The 17,783-nt window shown below is 44.1% G+C and overlaps 1 protein-coding gene across 1 annotated transcript in view; it reads right to left on the reverse strand.

Annotated features, from left to right (window-relative positions):
• The window catches only part of PLXNA2 (plexin A2), a 345,165-nt gene that overhangs the window by 111,506 nt on the left and 215,876 nt on the right, over positions 1–17,783 (reverse strand). The window contains exon 5 of the mRNA XM_056815875.1: positions 6,948–7,048. Coding sequence (XP_056671853.1) covers positions 6,948–7,048 — 101 coding nt within the window. The remainder of the gene's footprint in view (positions 1–6,947; positions 7,049–17,783) is intronic.

Below are 17,783 nucleotides of genomic sequence, written 5' to 3' on the forward strand. Positions count from 1 at the left end.
CAAGAATGATTCTGATGAGGCAGCTAGATAGCATGGTGGATGGAGCTCTGGACACAGAGTCACAAAGACTTTGGCTCAATCTCACCTTGGGCATTTACTAGCTATGTGACCAATGGTGAGTCACTTAACCTTAGTGCCTCAGTTTCCTCATCTGTAAAACTGATTTCTGTTTCTCTTTCTAGTTCTAAATATGTGATCTTATAAAACTGAGGTTTTGTCTAAAGACTGTTAACCAATTTGGATGGTAAAAAAAAAAAGATATATTAACTTGATATTTTTTTTCCAAAAATCTCTTAACTGTTGTTGTTTGGTCATTTTCAGTCATGTGCGGACCATTTTTAAAAAAATTTTCTTTATTTTATTCCAGGAACAAATTTTCCAAAGTTAAATGATTCATGTTGTCTCCTTCCCCTCTCCCATAGCTGACAAGCAATTCCACTGGATTTTACATGTTTCCATAGTGTTCATTTTTATAATAAGTAATCTTTTAAAACCCAAACCCCCAATCATATAGGTGTGACTATTCTGGACCCCATTTAGGGTTTCCTAGGCAAAGATATTGGAGTGAATTGCCATTTCCTTGCTCCAGCTCATTTTACAGATAAGGAAACTGAGTCAAACAGGGTGAAGTGACTTGCCCAAGATTAAATAGCTAATAAGTGTCCGAGGCCAGATTTGAACTCAGGAAGGTGAGTCTCTATCCACTGTGCCACCTAGCTACCCCGCTGTCATTCTGACAATGACGACCATCCAAAGATGCATTGAGCAGCCAGCCAGGACGTAGTGAATTTCCTCCCAGTGGCCAGTCTTTGGGGGGCTTGTTGAGAGTCCTCTTGTTTCAGAATTCTGTTCTCAAGTTCTGACTCTGCTGAGAACTCCGTGATGGATCACGTCCTACAAAGCTGGACTAAGGGACTGCGGGTGGACGGTAGAATAGAAGAAGGAAGGGGCTCTTTCGTTCTTAGCTTTGGGTCCAGAGAAGCTGGCAAGGTGGTCCAGGCTTTGGATGCCCTTCTTAGATGTCTGCTGTTGTCAGGGCCAAGTGGGAAGAGTGCGCCTGGCCTTCTAGATAGAAAGCTCTGGGATGGAATCTTGATTTGTTATGACTGGGCAAGTCAATCTACTCTCCTTATCTAGAGAGTAGAAAATATCTTCTCCGTTTCCTTATCTAGAAAATGAGGCTAGGTTAATAATGGCGCCACCTGAGGGTTGTTATGAGGCTTAGATGAGGTATTATTATTATCGTATGTATTTATTATATTGTGTATATGCTATGCATATTGTATGTAGGATTCAGAGCTGAAAGGGAGCCCAGGGACCTCGGCTTACAGTTGATACCAGCCTGTTTTTATTATTTCCTGAAGGAATTTTGGAATTGCTCTAATAAGAGGCAGTTAGGTAGCCCAGTGGATAGAATACTAGATCTAGAGGTAGTTCAAATCTGGCCTCTGCTATTTCTTAGCTGTGTGACCCTGGGCAAGTCACTTCATCCCCGTCATGTAGCCCTTGCTGCTCTTCTGTCTTAGAACTGATAGTAGGACAGAAGGTAAGGGGTTTGTGTTTAATTGCTCTTATCTCTATCCCTTTGTAGGCTCCTTCAGGCCATCTCCCTATCTTTGGTCCGTCTGTGGCTTCTTTCTTTGGAGCTGGCACGGGATAATTTGGGGGAGAGCTTCTTGCGCACAAAGGGACAGAGGAGAGATGGCGGCTGGGGCTCCCTCTGTCTGAGGGCTATAGCTCTTTCCAGGGCCTGTGTATCTGTTTCCCCTGGACTCTTGCCTCCTCTCTGGGCCCTAATTTCCTCCCAGGTCAGGGCTGGGCTGGGGGCTCTGAGCTCTGAGATCCTTTCCATCTCTGCATCTTCTGCTCGTCCTCTCCTGGCTCTAAGCCCCGGGAGCCCAGGGCCCTCATGCTGAGTAGGACAGAACCCTCGGAGGTTAGCACTTCCCCACATTTTATGCAGCAGATTCCACCCCAACTCCCTCCCCATCATCGCCCTCCCCCCAAGGTCCCCTCCTCCTTCCCTTTTCTGGCACATAATGGATCTAAATATGAATGCTGTCAAAGAAAAGAATTATTGAGGTTTAAGTGAATCTGTAAGATAGCTCCAAAGTGAGCTCTTGACTGGAGTCTTTATCTCATTGACTCACTGAAATGGCTTTTTTTTTTTTTATCATACTATTTATGGCAACAGCCCTAACAGAGATAAATAGCCCCGGAGACAATAACACACTTGCAAGAGCGTGGCATGCAGAAGAGACAGGAAGGTTTCAAATTCCTTCCCCCTCTCCCCCACACCCAGGAGGCTCTTTAGCAATCTTCCCAAGCCCTCTGCCTCCTTCTCAGAGAAGAAAACGGGGGCCTGGGAGAGCAGAGGCCAGACCAACTTGCGTTATTGGTGGATGGCTGTGGGAGGGCCCAGATAAGGAGTCAGAGGAGAGGAAGCTCTCAGATAAGAGGGAGAGCATCTCAATTCTCTAGCAGTCATGCGGCCACCCAACAGAGCATGGAGCTAGACGCTGGAGACACTGAGACCAGAAAAAGGGAAAGAAAGAAGGCCCTGCCCTCACGGAACTTCTCTTTCAAAGAGCACTGTGCTCGGCCTGCAGCTTCAATCTGGCTGTGTGACCCTGTTTACCTTAATCCACCTGAGAAGAAAATGGCCCTATGAAAGCCACATGGACAGCATTGTCACGTTCTGGTTTACAGGGTCATGAAGAGTCAGACGTGACTGAACAACAGCAACAAAAGTGTATATGAGAGGATGGAGAGGGGTGGCTGGGTGCCTTAGTGGATAGAGAGCCAGGCTGAGAGATAAGAGGTCTTGGGTTCAAATCTAGTCTCAGACACTTCCTAGCTGTTTGTCACTTAACCCCCATTGCCTAGCCCTTACTGCTCTTCTGCCTTGGAACTGATATTCAATATAATATCAATTCTAAGACAGAAGGGAAGAGTTTTTAAAATGACATAGAAAGCCATTTCTGGGGAAAATATGGGAGGATGGGAAAGGATCTCATATTCTGGTGGGGAGCAGTGTGATCAGGAAGGAGAGGAAAACCTCACGGGATCTGTCTATCTCTTGGTGGTTCAGGAGATGATGCTCTGTTCAGGAATTGGGTGACACAGTTAGAGCTTGGCACTACTGAGTGGACAAGCCAACTGGCAATTAGTGGTTTTGGAAGCCTGACCAAAGTGAAGCTGAGTGGGCTCTCCATCATGGCTGTTTATCATTTATGATGGACAAGCAAGATCCTTGTGGTGAGGAGAAGTGAGGGATTTTGTTGTTGTTCAGTCTTGGTGGTGTTGGCAAAGATATTAGGGTGGTTGGCCATTTCCTTCTCAAGATGATTTTACAGATGAGGAAACTGAGACAAAGAGGGTAAAATGACTTTCCCAGGGTCACACAGCTAGTTTCTAAGGCCAGATATGAACTCTGGAAGATGAATCTAGGTTCAGTACTCTATCCACTGTGTTACCTGGCTGTCCTTGGAGTCATGCCCTTAATTCATTGTTGTTGAGTTGTGTCTGACTATTCATGAGGTTTTCCTGGGAGAGAGAGTGGAATGGTTTTCCATTTCCTTCTCCGGCTCATTTCACAGATGAGGAAACTGAGGCAGACACGGTGATAGGACTAGTAAGTGTCTAAGGTTGACAAAGAGACGAGTCTTCTTGATTCCAGTCCCAGGGCTTTCTCCATTGTACCTGACACTGAACTGCCTCAAAGTGAGGGACAGCAAAAGCCTTTGGTATTGAGAACCAAATGAACTCCCCGAAAATCTGTCTAAGATTTAGAAATCTATCCGTCTAAGAGATATTAATTCTGGGCATCAAGAGGTGGGACAATGGGAAAGTCAGGAGGAGGGATGGTAGGTTTGGAGGAAAGAAGGCTGGCCGATTCTGGAGCCAGAGGATCTGTGTTAATAACAAGGATGATAATTATAATAATGGTATTAATAGAATTTATACAGCATCTACTCTGTGCTGGGCACATTATAAATATGAGCTCATTTGATCCTCACTACAACCCTGGGATTTTTTTTTAAATTATTTCTCCCATTTTATAGAAGAGTAAGTTGAGGTAGGCAGAGGTTAAATAACTTGTCCAAGATCACACAAGCTAAGTAGTATCTGAGGCCAAATTTGAACTCATATCTTCTGACTCCAAGCCCAGCACTGAGCCGCCTAGCTGTTGAGCTTCCAATCTTGTCTCTGTCACGTCTGACTTTGTCGCCTTGGCATTAGCCTCACTCATCTCCCTGAGCCTCACTTTGCTCTTCTGTAAAATGACATTGGCTGTACCGATTGATCACCAAGATCCCCTACCTCCTGCTCTATTTCTATAAGCCTCCCCTCAATGGGGACCTGCTGATCGTAGGAGAATTGGTGGCTAGAATACTCTTAGAAGGGGGAACCCTCAACCTTTTACCCCTAAAGCCAAGCAGTGAACCCAGCATGTGGGGGGCTCAAATCCAGTCCAGATTTTGCATCTGTGACATGCCTGTCTCCCTCCCTTCTTAGCCCTCCCAACACCTGCTGCTGGGGCTGGGAGCCAAGAGCTATTGTGTGGGACCCTGAGCTCTGGCCCTCCGCCTCCCCCCAACTCAGCACATTTTCTTGGAGATGCTTTTCTGGCTGGCACATGGCCACAGGGTTTCCAGCTCTATTGGGGTGGGGATGGGGGGTGGGGGAAGGATTCTCAGTTTCTCATCAGGCAGCCTCTTTGGCTTTCTCCCTTTCTTCCCCCGCCCCCCGCTCCTCTTGGAGTTAGGGTGCCATGGCCAGGAAGGCAGTGATCCTGCATTTTTATGGGGCTGCCGCTTTCAGACATGGGCTAGCTCATTGTCTGTATCCAGGCACAGGGAGGAGGAGATGCCAGTGCCTTTGAATCATGAAGTCCCCGGGCTGGAAGGGTCTTCCAAAGGTCAGCTCATGCATTTGGATGGCATTGTACACTTTTCAAAGCATTCTCACTGTTGGGTCTGCCTGTAGGGTAGGGAGTCGCTCTGTTTTTGAGATAGGGAAACCAAGGCTAGACAGATTGCGTGGCTCCTCTAGGGACACACAGCTACTTTGTGAGAGGACTCAAAGAGCTCCTTATAGCGGGGTCTTCGGAGGCCAGGCAGGACTGCTCTTCATCCTCTCTAATAAAATAACAGGAGAGCTAATATTTCTACAGCACTCACGATGGGTTAAGTGCTTTACAGTGATGATCTCATTTAATCATAGCAAAAACCCTATGAGGAAAGTGGTTAGTAATCCCCATTTTACAGATGAGGGAATTGAGGCAGCTGGAAATTAAGTGCCTTGTCCAGGGTCATATACCAGGAGGCTGAATTTGAACTTGGATCTTCCTGCCTCCCAGGCCCACCACTTTATCCACTGCACCTCTTAGTAATTATTATAGAGAGAGAAGAGAAATCTTGGGCTGTTGGGCATCAAGTCAGGAGCAACAGAGTTCAAATCCCTTTTTGAACACTTAATAGTTGTATGACTCTGGGGAAAGCATTTAATCTTTCTCTCCCTCCGTTTCCTTATCTATAAAATGGGGGCAAGGAGAAACAATTTTACCTAGTGGCAAAGCCTGTCTTGGAGTCAAAAAGACCTGGATTGAAGATTCACCCAGTCATTTAGCCCCTCAAAGCCCTGGATGACTCTCTAAGGCAGTTTAGATGAAGTGTGATTAACCATCAGTTACTCAATCTATAAACAATAATTAAATGCCTGCTATGTTGCTAGGCACTATACCAAGCCCTGATGATCCAAAAAGAGGCACAAAGATGGTCCCTGCCTTCAAGGAGCTTCCAATCTAATGGGCTCAAACAAATATAGACAAAGCAAGCTATGGGCAGGATAAATAGGAAACAATTAACAGAAGGAAGGCACTGGGTTGAAGAGGAATTGGGGAAAGTTTGCTGTAGAAGGTGGGATTTTAGTTGGGATGTAAAGGAAGCCAGGAGTTGGAGTAGAGGAGGGAGAGCTTTCCAGGCATGGGGGACAGCCAGAGCATATGTCCAGAGAGGGAGAAATGGAGTCTTATTTATTTATTTATTTTTGGCACAGCCAGAAGGCCAGTATCACTGGATCAAAGAGAATGTGTCAGGGAGTACTGTGTAAGAAGTCTGGATCCAAATCTGAATCAGACACTTCCTAGCTATGTGACCCTGGGCAAGTCACTTAACCTCGATTGCCCAGCCTTTGCCCTTCTTCTGTCTTAAAATTGATATTAAGATGGGGTAAGGGCTTTAAAAAAAGAAGACTGGAAAGGTAGGAGGGGGGTAGGTTATGAAAGGCTTTGAAAGCCACATGAGAGCCAGCCACGGTAGGAGTTTACTTTGCCAATGAAATCATACTTCTGTGTTAAAACAGTAATATAATAATAGTGGCTCCTTCACAGGATCGATGCTATTATCAAATGAGATAATATGCAAAGCACTTTGCCAGCTTCAAAGCACGACCTCACGGTGGGCTCCTAGGGAAGGAAATGCTCTCTTTTCATCCCGGAGTCCTTCCCTTTAATCCTGACTCCTGTTTAGAGACACAAAGGCCTGACTTTGGAGTAATTGGGAAAGAGAGCAAGGTAGAGGAAGAAGGCTCCAATTTTTCCTTCTTCGGGGCTATTTGGTATTAAAATAACTCCGTGCGAGCTTCCGATATCGTCAGATGCTAGAATGAGATGGAGAGATGGACAAAGGAAGTCTCACGTCCTATCTCCTGTCTACTTTTTATCTACTGTCAGCATCATCAGCTAGGGAAAGCAGAGCTCACCTCTTTCCCCCATCAATTACAACTCTACAAAAGAAAACATTTATGCTTGATTTCCTGTGCTTTAGTTCCTATGAAGAGACTGTGTTGAAAAAAAACAAAACAAAACTCACTACACTTTAGTTCAAACCCTGATTCAAATGACCCAAATTACATCGTTATTACCCAGGATGCCCCAGACTTACATGTTGTGTAGGGCGCACCAGCCACAGTGAGGGTCCCCTGAGCTCAGGCACTCCCCACAGGTTGTGTACTGTTCACAGGACTCTACTGGGACCCTGGAAACCTAGTAGAGAAATGGAAGAGAACATGGGGATAATCAGTCTTCTGGATCAGTCTAACAACTCACCCAGAACCACCCACACTCTTCCCCCAGTCTCCTCCTAGGAGGAAGGTCCAGCAGAGGGGGAAAAGAGTGACATCATTCCTTTCTACTTGCCCTACAGGTGTTCTGACTCAGCCAATTCCAGCAGGCCAGTGACTATTTTCAAGGTAGAGATAAATCTGTTGGCTACTGTGGTAGTGGGTTAGACACTCCTACCCCTTCTAGAGATACAAATAGAACTCTTTAATCTTCTTCTGCCAGCCTTTAAAATCCCCTAGAGAGCCAGAAATTCTGCCAATGGGCGAGAGCTGAAAAATGGTTAACTCTGCTGAAAGGCTAGTGAGTGACACAAACTCATCTCTGAAGACCTGTCAGCTGGGCTCGGGTTGAGCTATCCTGCTAGTGCAGAAAACAGAAAAAAGAGAGGGAGGAAAAACTTGTCCCATCAAATAATATTCAGAATATGGCACAGTCTCTTTACATTCTACAAATATACCACCTGGATCCAATTATCCCATTCTCTGATGTATGCATTCAGACTCTGTAGTAAAGCTCCCAGTCTTTGAAAAGTCTGGTAAGGGGGAACACTCCCACTGCTGAGGAAGCTGTTCGTCTGAGTCTTGTCTTGTTGGGGAGAATGGGAATCTGTGGAGTCAGAACCCATCTCTGCCCCTGTTGGAGAGATCAGCTTCTCTTTCCCCTCAAGGATTGTAGAAAATCACAAATTCACTTCATCTGTCACCCAAGGAGAGTGGCAACAAGGAAGGGTCAGACAAGTGGGTCATCTTAACGGTGATGCCTGTTATTCTTTTCCCTCAGGCTATCCACTTTGAAGAGCAAAGGTAAGTGTGGTGGCAGGTTGAGGCAAATACTTTGTTGTCTGGTACTTTTTTATTTTTGATTCGTTAGGGTTTATCTATCTCCAAACTATTGGTACTCCACATATCAAACCAAAGGAATAGGTGAGCACAGGTAACACAGAAGACACACACTTTTGTTTGGGGTGAAGGGGAGGGAGGTAATGGGAATTTTTCTGCTGTATTATTATTTTTTATTGTGAACTTAATGAATACCAAACAAAATAAGTATTTCTTCCTATTTTACAAAGTAGAATAGAAAAATAGGGCAGCCCAAGCAAATCCTACTGTATCCAACTTGTTCTTTCTTTAATAAATTTGGACAGAAACTTTCAAAACTATCCTTCTTGTCAGTGTTTCCTTTAGGTCTTCCCTCTGTTCTGTGTATTTAAAAAAATCAGTGATCTTCCTTTCCTTTTTATGGGGTTGGGGGATAATTATACTGTGGGATTCCCTCTACCTCCTATTCCCTCTGACCCCATTGGGAGAGAAAAAAAAAGCAATCCTTACAACAGATATGCATACTGAAGCAAAATAAATTCCCACATTGGCTCTGTCCAAAAAAAAAATAGGATATCTCACTCTGTACCTGAATCCATCACCTTTCTGCCAGGAAATAGGTAACCGGCTTTATCATCATTCCTCTGGAATAGCATGTTGGTCACTACATTGGTTAGAGTTCTTAAGACTTTCTAAGGTTTCTCTCCTTTCTGTTTCTTTGTTTCTTCTTCCCTCCCTCCCTCTCTTCTTTCCTTCCTTCCTTCCCATTTAGAATCAATACCGCGTTTTGGTTCCATGGTAGAAGAGTTGTAAGGGCTAGGCAATGAGGACTAAGTGACTTGCCCAGGGCCACACAGCTGGGAACTATCTGAGGTTATTTTTGAATCCAGGACCTCCTGTCTTTAGGACACTCTCAATCCACTGGGCCACCTAGTTGCCCCCTCCAAGTTTTCTTTATAATATTGCCTCGTATAAATTGTTCTCCTGATTCTGATCACTTCCCTTCGCACCAGTTCATACAAGTATGCTTATGTTTTTCTAAAACTATTCCTTTTGTATATTAATATTCCATTATGTTCATAAAAAACAATTTGTTGAGCCATTCTCCAAATTGATGGTTACCCCTACTCCTTTGTCTTTGCTATAACAAAAAGAGCTGCTAAAATATTTTTGTACATGTTGGTCATTTTCCTTCTTCATTGATGTCTTTGGGCTATAGGCCTAGTAGAAGTTAGAAGAAATCCACCAGGGGGCAGCTTGGTGGTTTAGTAAATAGAGAGCCAGGCCTAGAGATGAGAGGTCCTGGGTTCAGATTTGACCCCAAACATTTCCTAGCTGTGTGGCCCTGGTCAGGTCACTTAACCCCCATTGTTTAGCCCTTACTGCTCTTCTGTCTTAGAGCTGATACTAAAACAGAAGGCAAGAGTTAAAAAGAAGAAGAAACAAAATCTACCAGGTTAGACGAGATCTTGCCAGTACAATGTTATATATATATATCTGATTGGGCACAAAGAGACATTGAGAGAATACATTGGGTAACTCAGAGCTCTCTCCTCTGGAAGGGTCTCTTCAAAGAACAGGCATAGATTTTATTGTGAGGAAAACATTTTCAAGCAGTAAAGGGCTGTATAAATGTGAGTTATTAATAACTAATAAGATGACATTTAACACGGAGAAATGGATAGGGCTGTATTTATGATTTTTAGAACATAAATTATATAAATACAGGAGAGTTCTGGCTTCATAACAATTCATGAGAAAAAGATCTAGTTGGGGGAAGGGGGCAGCTAGGTGACTCCATGGATAGAGAGAGAGCCAGGTCTAGAGATGGGAGGTCCTGGATTCAAATCTGACCTCAGACACTTCCTAGCTGTGTGGCCCTGGTCAGGTCCCTTAACCCCCCGTGCCTAGCCCTTACAGCTCTTCTGCCTTGGAACCAATATGCAGTATTGATTCTAAAATGGCAGGTAAGGGTTTAAGGAAAGAAAATCTGGGGATGCTAGCAGACCATGAGCTCAATGTGAGCCAACAGTGTACTAAGGTTTCTAATATGACCTTCTTTTTATGGGGGGAGTGGTAGTGATGGCAATTTTGAACCTGAATTGGTGTCAGGAGCTCCCTGTGTAAAAACTGCCTCTATCAATGCAGATTGGCAATTGGCTTAGAAATTATTTAATGTAAGATGTTTTTATAAACTTTCTTATCTGAAAAGCCCTCTGGCCTCCCCAACCTGGGAACTTTCTTTGGTAAAAAAAGATCAAAGAGATGGAGGGGGGGGGGGGAAGCAATTCAGTCAAACCAATCAACATGCCAATTCAATTGCATCTGAGATTTTTTGAGATAGGAGTTTGTACCACAGATCTCATTACATTCTCTTTGCCCCAAACTCATCTCTCTTCTAGACTTCCCATGTACCCAAACTCACAGTCTGAGTCATCTTCAGTTCCTCCCTCTCCCAAACCATCCTACATGTCCAATCAGTTGCCCTGACATCTCTCGTATCTGTTCCTATGATTGCATACAACTAAATACTAATTAACGTTAGGAACTAAAATTTAAAATTGGAGCTCAGTTTCCATTCAAATATGGTGCTCTTTCCCCTCCATTGTGGTTTCTCCAATATCTTTTTTTTATTGTATACTCTTATTTTTTTAAATGGGCACCTCAATATATCTATTCAAATTTCTTCATTTATAGGGAAAGAGGAGGATACTTAGGAATTTTAATATAACAAACAAATAAATACAAATAGATATATTACTCTCATATTAATGGTTATTATATTGTAAAACACATAAAATTTAAAAGATGAGATAAAGATAATTTTAGTTAGCATTTATATTTTACCTTAAGGCTTGTAAAACATTTTCTATATGTTCTCTCAGCTGTAGAAGGTAGCATTTTACAAATGGGGAAACTGAGGCTGAGAGGTCAAGTGACTAGTCCTGAGTCACATGGTTAGTATCTGAGGCAGGATGAACTTGGGTCTTCCTCACTCCAAGCCTAGCATCTATCCATTGTGCCACCTAAAGATGGAAATGGTCTTTGGTCTTAAAATCAATATGGAGGCATTAGAGTATATATGTGTGGGTATATATATATGCATACATATATACAATAAAGCCTTTACCTTCTGCCTTAGAATCAATATTAGTTCTAAGGCAGAAGAACATTAAAGGCTAGGCAATGAGGTTTAAGTGACTTGTCAGGTCACATATCCAAATTTGAACCCAAGACCTTCTGCCTCTTGGTCTGGGACTCTGTCCATTGAGCCACCTAGCTGCCCCTCAGGCTTTGGAGTTTATTAAGCAAAGAGAATGACAGTAACATAACTTGATTTGGGGGAAAATACAGCTATGTGGAGAACGGATTGGAGTGGAAAGAAACCAGTTAGTGGGTCATTGCAGGAAGATGATAAGGGTCTGGATGAGGGCAGTAATTAGCTGTGTGCATGTGGATGACAAGAAAGGAACATTTGTTGGCTGTTGTAGTGACTGATAATTTATGTAGTGTGTGGGAGAATGAGACGGCGATGACTCCAGGTTAAGAACTAGAGTGGCTCAAAAGATGGTGGTCTTCTTGATGGCAAGCCATTATGAAAACAGAGTAGATTGGGGGGAGAGATCACACAATTAAATTTTTATTCTTTTTTAACCTTTATCTTCCATCTTAGAATCACCACCATGTATTGGTTCTAAGGCAGAAGAGCAGTAAGGTCTGGGCAATAGTGGTTAAATGACTTACCCAGGGTCACACAGCTAGGAAGAGTGTGAGGACAGATTTGAACTCAAGAACAAAACTCAATTTTGTCTTCCTGACTCCAGACCTGGCATTCTATCCCCTGCACCACCTCGCTGCTCCAACATAACATGGATTTACCAAAGCTCTTTTTTTCAGTCATTCATATTTTTATTTTATGTAACTTTTTATATTAAAACATCTCAGATCATTATTTTCCATCTTTTCCTGTCATATCTCCCCCCCCAAAGAAAGCAGTCTTGTAACAAGTGCATGTTGGGGTCCTTCTCTAGCTTGTCTTTTCTAGGTCCTGTCTTCTCTCTGAACCCTACAGAAGGGTTTCTGTTGCTCTGACCGCCTGGTCTCCTTCCGCCCAGGCCCCTCCAGCCAGCTCTCCACTCCAGGCAGTGATGGCAGCAGCCCAATGCCCAGGCTCCTTTCTTGGGTTTCGGGCTCCTTGTTGAGTGATGTCTGCATCTGGCTGGAAATTAAAACAACTGTCTGCATTGCATTCACCCCGTCCGTCAAAACACAGCCCGGCTCTCAGCAGCTGGGAAATAAGCCCCTGAAAGGGAGCAGTGTCTCGGGCAACAAAGCCCACTTTCAAGCCAAGTGTCATGGAGATAGTGAGAACCCTCTTCCTCTCTAAACATGAAACCAATAGCACAATTATTTTTCTTGTTTCCTGGGCCCTCCGGCTTTTATTTTTTAAAATATAGTCTGAAGAGCAAAGTGCAGAAAAGGAGACCTATTGGGTGTAGACTCAGTGAAGGGACTTGAAGTGCAATTGGCATTTTCCCTAAGATAGCCCTCTCTGTACTACAGTAAAGAAATACTGCATTTCAATTTATGGAGCCTGTAGGTCAAAGTACATTTTTTCTTTTTAAAAAAAATCCCATTTTTAAAAAATTCCATTTTTCTCAATTGCACATAGGTCCAATTTTTAATAATCATTTTCTGACATTTTTTGATCCATGTTCTCTCTCTCCCATCCTCCATCCCAAGATGGCAAGTAATATGATATACGTTATACATGTGCTCTAATGAGATACAGATTTCCATGTTCATCATGTTTTAAAAGAAGACACATATGGTTTATCGTAAGAAAAAACTCATGGAGACAAAAAGTGAAAAATAGTGTATTTCAATCTGCTTTCAGACTCCATCAGTTCCTTCTATGTGAGCTGATTGCCTTTTCCATCATGAGTCCTTTGGAGCTGTCTTGGATCCCTGCTTTGCTGATAATGGTTAATCATTGTACATTGTTGGGTACCACCTTCTCCTGGTTCTGCTCACTTCACTTTGTATCAGTTCAAGTAAGCCTTTCCAGGTTTTTTGTGATTGTTCTGTTCATCATTTCTTAAGGCACAATAGTAGAGTACATTGCTTTCCTAGCTGTGGTGTAATGGAAAGCTCACTGACCTTAGAGTTAGAAGACCTCTGATCTGGGCAAGTTATTTAACCTCTTTGAGCCTCAGTTTCCATATCTACAAATGGGAAGAATGACCATTGCATTTTCTACCCTATAGGATGGTGAGAACACATTTTGCATCATTGAAAGCACTTTAAAAATGAGTTGATCTTTATCGAGCCTATAGAACACCCGGTCTCTCAAGATTTTGGGCTATTAGAAATTAAATTAAATTAAAATATTTATTATGCACTTACTATGGGCAAGGGCAGCTAGGTGGCATGGTAGAGTACCAGGACTGGTATCAGGAAGACGTATCTTTATCTGATCTCAGATTCTCACTAACTGTGACCTGGGGCAAGTCAATTAACCCTGTTTCCCTCAGTTTCCTCCTCTGTAAAATGAGATGAAGAAGGAAATGGCAAACCACTCCAGCATCTTTGCCAAGAAAACCCCAAAATTGGGTCACAAAGAGTGGGGCATGATGAAAATGACTCAGCGACAACAATATGGGCAAGGGACTAGGCTAAGCTCTTGGGATACAAAAGTGAAAAATGCAACAGCCCTCACCCCTCAGAAGCTGACCGGGCGGGGGGGAAAGACATGCATGCCAATGAAATATGTTCTTGGTTAGTATAGGATGGGAGGCAAAAGAAAGAATTTTTGCAAAGTATTCTGTGAAAATCTGAAGAGGGAGAAAGCATTTTCCTCTGAGGGGTAGGAGAAAGACTCCAGGGAGGAGATGCCAGATAACTTGAGATGAAGAAGGATTGAATCCAGAAGCAGGGGCTGCCATGTTGGCCTCAGCGAAGGTCAGTCATCTTGTTTGGCCACCATATTAAGCATGTGAAGGAGAAATGACTCTGAAGAAGAATTCGACCATTAAGGGCAACCGAGTCTCTCTGGATGTCAGCCGTTCCTGGGAATATTTTACCCAGTCCCAGAAATCTTATTAATTTAGGCTAAAGGAAATGACTTTAATAAATTTTCAATTCCTGATGTTACAAAGGAGTTGATCTGACTTTCAGAGGGGCCCAATGTATACCAAGTCCATATTTTATAACCCCCATTTTGGAGTAGACTGTACAGAATCTTGAAGAGCAGATTGAAATCTCTAGAATAACTTTGAACTCCCAGGACTTGTAGCCATGCCAAGGATTGGTTAAGGCTTCCTCAGGGTATCTCTGCTTTGTTCTGGATTGGGGGAGGGAGGAAGGGGAGACGCTCACCCACAGATCTGGTGAGGAAAGGGATCACAAGACCTTAGAATTTGGAGGTAGAAGGGATCTCCGACAGACAGGTGACCCGGGGGATAGAACACTGGACTTATAGTCAAGAAGATGGGAGTTCAAATCCTGCCACATCCCTGACAAGAAATGAGACCCTGGGCAAGTCACTTAACTGCTATTTGCCACAGTCTCCTCATCTGTTAATAATAATCACCTCACCTATTGATAATAATCCCCTACTGTTCTGGGTGGCTGTAAGGAGATAATATTTGCAAAGCGCTTTACAAATCTTCAAGAGGCTCTGTAAATGCTAGCTGTTATTATCTCAGATATCATCTTCTCCAACCCCCTCATTAGCTTTCTCTTGGAAAGTTTTCCATTGTGAAGAGGCGTTCTGTCAGGGCTGATTCAGAGTTTAATGGAACAATGTATGATGCTCTAATTAGTGTTTGTTTATTATTATTGCATTTTAATTATGCCCGAGGCTCTCCCGGCTCCCCCAACATTGGGATGTGAGGGTGATGGGAACAGGCAAAGGTTTGGGAGTTATGGAAAGGTTTCTGGAGCCTGGAAGGAATGTCCACCTCCTCGCCCCCCCCCCCTTTCCTTTGGGTCGGGTTACACACGCTGGCTTCAGACTGCATTCCACTCTGACCCTCACGCATTCTTTTTTGCATGATCTTATGTTTTGTAATTATGCCTCTGATGACTATAACTGTCCTATTAAGTCATTTACTTAAGAAATGCTCTTAATTAAAGGTGACTCTGGCTGCTTTCGTGGCTCCTGTGCCTCCTTCCTTTTGAGTTCAACCGGGATCACAAGAGGGTAGGAAGCTGGGGGCAGCTGGGTAGCTCAGTGGATTGAGAGCCAGGCCTAGAGATGGGAGGTCCTGGGTTCAAATCTGGCCTCAGACACTTCCCAGCTGTGTGACCCTGGGCAAGTCACTTGACCCCCATTGCCTAGTCCTTACCACTCTTCTGCCTTGGAGCCAATACCCAGTATTGATTCCAAGACAGAAGGTGAGGGTTTAAAAAAAATGTAGGAAGCCTTCGCCCCCCTCCTATGTCCGCAGGACGCTGGGCCCCTCACAGAGACTTTGGGATAATTGATTGCTAGAATTGATCAGTGGAAGCACTAGGGATCACTTCAGGAAGAATGGGACACCTTCCCCTCCTTTGGCTTCCTTGAGTCTACTCTGGGCAAGGATTGTGGGATCATAGAGCTGATGCTAGAAGGGACCTTTGAGGGCATCTTCCTGAAAGCCAGGCTGAGCCAATGGGGTACAGTGAAAAAAATAATACCCACTGGATTTGGAGTGAGAGACCCTGATTCAAATCTCACCTGGTCACTTACCAGATGAGAGAATCATACCCTCCCCGCATAAAACGAAGGGAGGTAGCTCAGGGTTAGATGTCCTCTAGGGTTCTGGACAGATAGGTGGCCCAGTGGTTAGAGTCTGGGCCTAAAATCAGGAAGACTTACTTATTTTCCTGGGTTCAAATCTGACTTCAGACATTGACTAAATTATATGACGCTGGTTAAGTCATTTACCCCTGCTTGCCTCAGTTTCCTCATCTGTAAAATGAGTTGGAGAAGGAAATGGCCAACCACTCCAGTCTCTTCTGCTGAGAAAACTTCAAATGGGGTCATGAAGAGTCTGACATGGCTGAATGGCTGGTCACCAACAATTTGCACCTTGGCTCCGAGTCAGAAAAGACACCAGATACAGAGCAAAAAAACTCTGTGGGTCTTTGGCCATGAAGAAACTTAGCCCACAACAGAGACACAGAACCACATGCCAGTTTCCAGAAATCCACAAATATTTTCCACATATGCCAGAATTGCAAGCATCCTGTAGAACTCCGGATGTGGCTCATGGCTGGCTCTAGAAATTGCCTAGCCTAGGCACTCAGTGAGGCAAAAACTGCTTGCTGAGCTCCTTTGCATTCCCACATGAGGAATAGAGGCAGGAAGATGCTGCCAAGTGTGAGAGGGATTAGACTTGCTCTGGTTAGCCCCAGAGGGCAGAACTAGAACAGAGGGTGGAAGTCACAAAGAGGGAAATTCTGGCTTCAAGTCAGGAAGAAAAAACCAACTTTCTAACAATACAAATTATCCATCAAGAAGAATTGGGCTGCCTCAGGTAGTTTTCAAACAGAGTTTCAGGACCTCTTAGAATCCCTGGATTGGGGACAGCTGGGTGGCTCAGTGGACAGAGAGCCAAGCCTGGGGATGGGAGGTATTGGGTTCAAATCTAATCTCTGACACTTCCTAGCTGTGTGACCCTGGGCAAGTCCCTTAACCCCAATTGCCTAGCCCTTACTGCTCTCTTGCCTTGGAACCAATACTCAGTATTGACACACACATAAAAAGAATCACTGGATTATAGATTGAGATCTGGAAGGAATCTCAGAGACCCTGGAGTCCACCCCCCTCATTTTACAGAAGAAATGTCAAGATAGGGCAAGTGACTTGCCCAGAGGCACACAGGGAGTAACTATCTGAGGTGGGGAGGGACTAAACCCAGCTTCCAGTTCCTGTACTCATCCGAGATGTTGTAGGAACAAGTCCTTTCAGTGGACCCTTCCAGCTCTCCAGTTCTTGAATTCTGGGAAGGGAAAGGGAGCATTTCCCCAGGCCTTTAAGAGCTCTGAGACAACAAGCACTTAATCCTCCTGTTGTACAGGAATCCATTCCCCAGCCTTGCCAGATGGTCCACCTGTCCCCACGCTCATCCCCCGCCTGCTGGCGGCATCCCAGAGTGAACAGTGGGGCATATCATGTACTGGCACAGCCGCCGTGGATCTGAGCTTACAGTTGGTCTGATCAACAGGCTCCTATTTCTTGCCCTGGGGAACAGGGGAAAGGGGAACCTGGGAGAGACCAGGTGACAATTAGTGCTGGCAGGCAGATGTTTGGGCTGCCCTCAGGGAAAATTGTTAAGTAGGCTAAATTAGCCATTCTTCCCTCTCCAACTTTCTGTCCTTTTTACAGTCTTGGAATCTCACCTCAGGTGCTCAAAGACTTCTCTTCTCCACCTACTCTCTGATCCTGGGACTTTATCCTTCTTGCTTGTCCCTTGAGCAGAATACTCTAACTCCTGACTCCTAGAACTTGTACCGACTGGAACTCTCCCTCCCCAGCGCCACCTCCTGGGTAATTTTTTGTTGTTCTTCATTTGCTCTCAGTTGTGGCCCCATTTGGGGTTTTCTTAGCCAAAGATGCCAGAGAAGTTGGCCATTTCCTTCTTGAGTTCATTTTACAGATAAAGAAACTGAGGCGAACAGAGTTAAGGGACATGTCTAGGGTCACACTGTTAGTAAGTGTTTGAGGTCAAATTTGAACTTCTAAGTCTAGAGCTCTATCTACTGTACTAGCTCTACATCTTAATGTCTCACCTCTGAGATCATCCCCAGTTGATCATGTCTGCATCTTGTTTGTACAAAATTGTTTGCAAGTA

This window comes from Monodelphis domestica, chromosome 2 (assembly GCF_027887165.1).
Source record: "Monodelphis domestica isolate mMonDom1 chromosome 2, mMonDom1.pri, whole genome shotgun sequence".
Lineage (NCBI taxonomy): Eukaryota > Metazoa > Chordata > Mammalia > Didelphimorphia > Didelphidae > Monodelphis > Monodelphis domestica.